This window comes from Portunus trituberculatus, chromosome 35 (assembly GCF_017591435.1).
Source record: "Portunus trituberculatus isolate SZX2019 chromosome 35, ASM1759143v1, whole genome shotgun sequence".
Classification (NCBI taxonomy): Eukaryota; Metazoa; Arthropoda; class Malacostraca; order Decapoda; family Portunidae; genus Portunus; species Portunus trituberculatus.
In genome coordinates this window covers 1,692,604-1,700,103 of record NC_059289.1, presented here as the reverse complement: position 1 = coordinate 1,700,103, position 7,500 = coordinate 1,692,604, and the positions used below count along the sequence as shown (strand labels likewise).

At 45.1% G+C, this 7,500-nt stretch overlaps 1 protein-coding gene across 1 annotated transcript in view; it reads right to left on the bottom strand.

Moving 5' to 3' along the window:
- Positions 1-7,500, bottom strand: part of LOC123513016 — a 120,476-nt gene that overhangs the window by 39,243 nt on the left and 73,733 nt on the right. Inside the window, 1 exon segment of the mRNA XM_045269825.1 lies at positions 5,564-5,671. Coding sequence (XP_045125760.1) covers positions 5,564-5,671 — 108 coding nt within the window.

Sequence of the window (7,500 nt, the reverse complement as noted above, 5' to 3'; positions counted from 1 at the left end):
CGCCACACAGCCCCCCACGGCCAAGCCTCCTCCAGGGACGCTATCCGAGGAGCAAGATTTGCATAAACACTTTCTACGAGACGAGGGATGAAAGAGACTCCTGGAGAAGCGTGATTGCAACTGGGAGAGAGAGAGAGAGAGAGAGAGAGAGAGAGAGAGAGAGTAGTAGCAGTAGTGGTGATATGAGTGAAGTCAGCGCGGGGATAGCAATTCTAAACACAACCAACTAGAGTCACCGTCCCTCCTTCACATGGGCGCCCCTCACTGTACGTTACTGTGCGCCCCGCTGTTGACAAGTGTGGTTGTGATGGAGCCTCACCATTCTCTGTTAACCCCCTTGAGTACCATGGCGCGTTTCCACATTCATTCAGGTTACTATTTGAAGATTTCATGCAGCTTCAGAAACTTTTGTAAGGGATTAAAATAGTGAAGATTCTGGCCATTAATCTTCTGACCTCCATAGACCCTCCCTAATGTCAATGAAATGGTATAATCGTACATAAAATTCAAGGAAAAAAATGTGCCCCATTATTGAAGAGGTTAAAGGAGAGATCTGAAACTAATCTTCCCTCTTCAAAGTAAAATAAGTTTCTATCTTGGTCTGTAAGGGGATTGAACCCAAGACATCCACGTTATTAGCACGGCGCGGTCACCAGCTGAGTCAAAAGGCTGCTGGGAGAAGGTGATTAATATCTTGTAAGTAGCAAACATGTGAGGTGTGGGTTTATCGGAGAGATGTGTTGGTGCTTTATCTTCTCAGTCAGTGTCATACAGATCATGGCCGAGCAATAAATTAGGTAATGGATAGAGTGACGAAGCGGCTGTGTAGTGTATATACACATGTCTCAGCCTTCAGACGCTCACATCCCACCACGAGTGTTGGCTACTTACTAACTCCGCTAAACACAACTACACTTATTCCAAACTGCAAGAGTGTGGTGATGACCATGGCCACTACCAACACAGCCACTGAAACACACACACACACACACACACACACACACACACACACACACATCACTTGCAGCGAGAACCTGACAGAGGGTAGACGTGATATCGGACCTCCTCCGTCAGTTGGCGAGAAACACTGAGGCATAGCAGAAAACTCCCATAGACGTTCTCTAATCACTACTCAACATGCCGAAAGAGACTCTCCGTGACTCGAAAAAGACGCACCCACGGAAAATCCAGCTGGAAACACACTACCCCCCAAGGGATCGCCGGATGTCAGATCTGGGACTTCTCCTACTGTCGAAACTCCCCACAAGAGAAGCGGGGTCGCTGGCAGAGGATCTGAATACACCAACTTCTACAGTGAAGAGAACCCTGAGGTCAACCGGACGCCACTTAGTGATAAACGTCCACCTAAAACCTTCAACAATGACGGGTGTCTTGAATCCTACAGGAGATCTGCCCGTGACGATAGGATTGCACTGATAAATGAGAGGCGCCCTGAAGTTTCCCAAAAACCTGCACCTTGTAATGAGCCTCCACTAGTGTCCCTCCCCAGCAATAAGGGGCGTCGCGGGGCCTTCCAGACACCTCGTGACACGTGTCCAGTGATCACTATCTCTGCCAATGAGGGAGGTGTTGGAGACTCTAAAAACTTGTGTGTGGTAGTAAACATCCGGTGCACGCCCTCCACAACAGAGAGGAGCTTCCTGAAGCAAGCCACAGTGCAAGCCATCCAGGGAAAAACCTCTCCTGCAATGGAACACCTCCTGAAACCTTCCCAAAGGCTTCGTGTGGTGATGGACTTCGAAACACTCTCTCCAGCAGCAAAAATGTTCCTGAGGCTTCCCAGGAGACGTTACGGGTTGATAAGCGTCCTGCAAACACCATTTCCAACACTAAGGCGCAGCCCGGTGCCTTCCATACGCCACGCGGTGACAGTCGTCCGGTGCACACTATCTCCCGGACACGGTGTGCTGATGCGCATCCAAAGACAAGCCTCTCCAGCAATGAAAGGCATACTGGAGCGTCTGGGACACCTCAATGTAATGATAAACATCCAGTAATAACTCTCTTCAGCAATGAGGGACAATCTGAAGCTTCCCAGAAACCCTTACAAGGCTGTAGTGATGATAGGCGCCCAATGAACGCCCCCTCCTGTAAAAAAGGAGCACTGAGGCCTTCAGGAAACTCCGACCAGTGCACACTGCCAGCAGCAATGAAAGTAGCACTGAGAATCCACAAAAAACACGCAGCGACGGGCGTCCAGTAAAAACGCTCTTCGATAACAATTGGTGTCCTGAAGCTGCACACAAGCTTGATCATCGTCCAGTGATCTCTGGGAACTACACGGCGCGAGGCGAGAATCAACACGTGGAGATGCAGAAGACAGAAGCAAGTGCGGCCCCACAAGACGCACCAAGAGCCACAAGCCTTGCTGACTCAGGGAACCAATCCAATGAGATGTGCAGGTTCCGGAGTGTGCCTTCCAAGTTCAGCTGGATCTTCAAATATCCCAAATTCCAGCGAGACATCCAGAGGAGCTACATGGTCGAGACGTCGTTCAGTGGCGCAAAGAAAGGCCTCTTCATTAAAGGCAAGAAAGAAGATGTTGTCGCGTGCACCAACTACCTGAAGACAATGGCGGAACAGTGGCGACAGTGGGACATGTAGTGTGGTGACGAGAGTCTATCAAAACTCACCCCCTCCGTGCTGGCTGCGGTGCTGAAGTGACGCAATGATTTCTTCCACGCCTTGCACGATATATTCTCTTTGTACATCATGTGTGTGTGTGTGTGTATGTGTTAAAGTGAACGACGGTGATATTTTTGTGTGTTATCCAGTTTTGTACACATTTAAAAGACAGTATGATGTTTGGCATTCATTATTCCATGTAATACTTCTTCACATTATAAAACAAATGTATATGTGTGATAAGGAAATACATAGAATATAGGTACACATGAGGTAAAGAATTTCCCTCACCTCTGAGAATATGTAATAGAGTTCTCAAGCGTTAGTGTAATTCATAGCCCCTACCCCCATCACTGCCTTCCTTCCCCCCCCCCTCTCTCTCTCTCTCTCTCTCTCTCTCTCTCTCTCTCTCTCTCTCTCTCTCTCTCTCTCTCTCTCTCTCTCTCTCTCTCTCTCTCTCTCTCTCTCTCTCTCTCTCTCTCTCTCTCTCTCTCTCTGTGTGTGTGTGTGTGTGTGTGTGTATCTATCCATCAATCTCCCAATCTCGTTACGAAGAAACTCTGCAACCCACTACTACTTAATCTCCTTTCTCATAAGTCTCTGAAGGAACTCTAAATCGCCTTATACCAGTAGTCACTATTCTGCTCTCATTGTTAGTTGAAGTGACTGTTCTTTTTACCATAAAGTTACCAAGCCCGCTGAGAACAAGGGCGATAGCGTGGCAGAGATTGATATCGTGTGTCTACAAATACATCCATTGAAGTTTAGAAGTGTTATAGGGAAGACCGAAGACTTGATTCACTAGACACTACACCAAGAAACACGAGAGAACACAAAGGAAGAGCAAGGACCAGTAAACTCAGTGAGCGAAGGGTGGAAAGAGAGAGAGAGAGAGAGAGAGAGAGAGAGAGAGAGAGAGAGAGAGAGAGAGAGAGAGAGAGAGAGAGAAATTGTAGAGCCTAAGTATCGAACTGCTAAACTAGGAAGAGGAAAGAAGAAAATGAGACGAAAAATGGGAAATAGAAGGAGAAAAAAAGGTTCGGGGGTGGAGGAAATCGAGACAAGAAAGGAAAAATTGATAAAAATACAGATCTAGACATGAAAATTAAAAAGAAACAGAAAAACAAAATTAAAGGAAAGACAAGATAAAGAAGGAAATATAAGAAAAGATAATTAGGATTAGAAATGGAGGTAAAAATAATGGCAAAATAGAGCTAGAAAAGAAAAAAGAAAAGAAAATGAAATAGGAAAATAAGACTGAAAGAAAGACGAGATAAAGAAGGAAAGATAAGAAAAGACATCAAAGTTAGAAATAGAGAAAAGAATAATACATAGATAGAAATAAATACAAGTAGAAAAGAAAAATGAAAACGAAATAAAAAAAAAAAGACTGAAAGAAAGACGCGATAAAGTAAGAAAAGGATATTAGGCTTAGACAAGGAGATAAAAATACGATGAAGGAGCCGGGTTAGGGTTAGACGAGGAGGAAACGGAGGAAGGTAAGGGAAGGGAAGGAGGAGAAAAGGAGGGCGAGAACAGAAACAATACATAAGACAACCTGCTTCACCGCTCCTGTAGTTAAGTTAAGACAAGAACAATCTGGTTACGTATGTTAATTTTCAGAAAACCGGCGGGAAAATTTTCTTTGATTTACGGAACATAACTTGAGAGGGAAGAAAAAAAGGCAGGTGGTGAATATGAGTGTCGAGGAATCTTACCTGTTTCTCACCTGTAATCAGTCACGCCAGAGAGAGAGAGAGATAGAAGAGAGAGAGAGAGAGAGAGAGAGAGAGAGAGAGAGAGAGAGAGAGAGAGAGAGAGAGAGAGAGAGAGAGAGAGAGAGAGAGAGATGTACGTCACGCAAATAATGAAATAAGGTGGTAAACCAACAAAATTACACACACACACACACACACACACACACACACACACACACACACACACACACACACACACACACACACACACACACACACACACACGCACGCACGCACGCACGCACGCACACACACACACACACACACACACACACACACACACACACACACACACACACACACACACACACACACACACACGAATAAAATCAAAACTTGCTAAACTATTGATCGTAAGGAAAAGGTTTCTTTGTAATCATGTTATTGAGTCGTGGTATAGAATTACTCAATTTGTGTCGCGGAAGAGGAGGAGGAGGAGGAGGAGGAGGAGGAGGAGGAGGAGGAGGAGGAGGAGGAGGAGGAGGAGGAGGAGGAGGAAGAGAAAGAGGAGGAGGAGAAGAAGAGAAGACAAGGAGACACCATTAGTTTTAGTGATTAACCTAAGTAAGAATATTTGTCAGTGGTTGAATTTTCTAAGTATGATTACACCCAAAACAACAACAACAACAACAACAACAACAACAACGACAGCATCAACAGCAACAACAACAACGACAGCAGCAATAGCAACAAAAAACACCTCCATTAGTCTTCCTCTCACATCATCAAGGCAAGATTAAGGAAATGGCAACATAGTGGATCTTTTCCATATTCTGTTGCTCCTGGCCAGCTGTCCCTCCTGCACAAAAACAAAAGATAACGAGGTGCTGTCAAAGCCGAAAATAAATAAACTCATCGAATCTCAAATAAATCTAGACACTTCGGGAGGAAAAAAAGAAAGTTACAATAATAATAAGTTACAATAATAAAAAAAGAAAGGAAATCTGTAAACATTCTCTCTCTCTCTCTCTCTCTCTCTCTCTCTCTCTCTCTCTCTCTCTCTCTCTCTCTCTCTCTCTCTCTCTCTCTCTCTCTCTCTCTCTCTCTCTCTCTCTCTCTCTCTCTCTCTCTCTGTCCCTCTCTACCTTTCTCCCTCTCCCTTCCCGTTTCCCTTTCCCTCACCCTCTTCCTCTCCCTCTTCCTCTCCGTCTCCCTCTCACCTGGCGGAGGGCGAGCGCGATGGCCCACAAAGCATCATAGGTGTGTGTGACGTATTCCGTGAGAGGCTGCCCCGTGCGTGAGAACTCTTGAAGGAACTGGCTGTTTGTCTGGGGAGGAGAGACAATAGCGTAAGCAGGAGTAGGAGGGAGAGAAAGAGGAAGAGGAGGAGGAAGAGAAGGAGGTGGACAGGATGACAAGAAGTGCATATAAGAAAGATGATAAGACCAGAAGTGACAAGGAAACTATTGGTGAATAAAAATGAGTGAAAGAGAGAGAGACGATGAAGAGATGGGAATATGAGATGAAGATGGAGGGAGTAAAAGATAGCAGGAAGATTGATGGAGAAGGAGAGATAAGAGGAAATTCGTTGAAGGAGGAGAGAAAGGGAAGTAAAGACAGATACAGGTGTTTGATTAAAGTTGGGAGGAGGAGGAGGAGGAGGAGGAGGAGGAGGAGGAGGAGGAGGAGGAGGAGGAGGAGCAACAACACACACACACACACACACACACACACACACACACACACACACACATTGACAACACATTACCTGTCCTTAGGTTAGGTTAGGTTAGGTACGGTTAGATTAGGTTAGGTTAGGTTAGGATAGCTTAGGTTAGATTAAGCTAGGTTAGGTTAGGTTAGGTTAGGCCAGGTTTGGCTTAGGTTAGGTTAGGTTAGGATTGGGTTAAGTTAGGTTAGGTTAAAGTTAGGTTACTCTAATAATTCCAAACAAAACTATAGCGGAATTAACTTATATACGGACTCCACATAACACTAGCTGCACATAACGAAAGGCCAGAGTTACCACCGTCTCCATATCACGTGAGCTTTGCAATGTGACCTTTTTGAATTACCCCGCGTCTTGAAGCAGAATTTAACGAGTTCTTAGTATATGCATCAACTAAAACATGAGATAGACTTGTAAGACTGACGAGGAGCTGGTTGTTAGGGGGATGGGGGGATGAGGGGCGTTGAGGAGGAAGGTAAAGAGAAAACAGCATAATATGGAAAGAGAAGTGGAAATTCTAATGATTATTTCTACTCTTATTTACTTATTATTCATCTTTAGAAAGAGAAAGAGAGGACAAAAGGATCATTAAAGGACCAATAACAAGGAAGCGAACAGCGTGGAGAAGGACCTCACACACACACACACACACACACACACACACACACACACACACACACACACACACACACACACACACACACACACACCGTTTTCTTCTGCCCAGTTATTCCAAAAGCTCAACAGACAGGAATCAGATGAGACAGTAATAAGGGAACTGAAGAGGCCGAGACGTCTAGAGAGTGACCTGATTTGAAGAGGAGGAGGAGGAGGAGGAGGAGGAGGAGGAGGAGGAGGAGGAGGAGAAGGACGATGTGAAAGAGGAAGAAGAGGGAAAGGGGAAAGAGATAGAAATGGGAAATACAAGTTCATATATGAGGAATGGTTCTCGGAAGTACACCGCCTGAGTGTGTGCCGCGCCCCTCCAAACCCTCAATAAGGCGCGGGGAGTCACCCTTTGTCTGCTGCCAAGGTTGCTGTGGTGTCGCGGCGTCACTGAAGGAGGTGATTACTTCGATGCGATGTAAGACGCGAGGAGACTCAAGGGTGGAGAGTACAGTGTCAGAGTGCTCCCGCCATGAAGGTGTGACTGTTCTCTTGTTAAATTCGAGTAGCACGAGGGAAACGAGTTCGCTGTATGGAGCCGATCCGTTTACTAAGCCAAGTACTTTTTTTTTATCTTTCTTTTTCGTGGGGAGGTCGTCTATCACCCTAAGATGGGTATTAGGCCATCTTTTTATTTATTCATTCTTATTTCTATTTCAACTTTCTTTGATATTAGCTGTTTTTTTCTTTTTAGTTTATACAGTTGTTTGTTTTCCTTAACGTGGTTTTTGGTTCTTATTTATTTATTTATTTATCTATTTA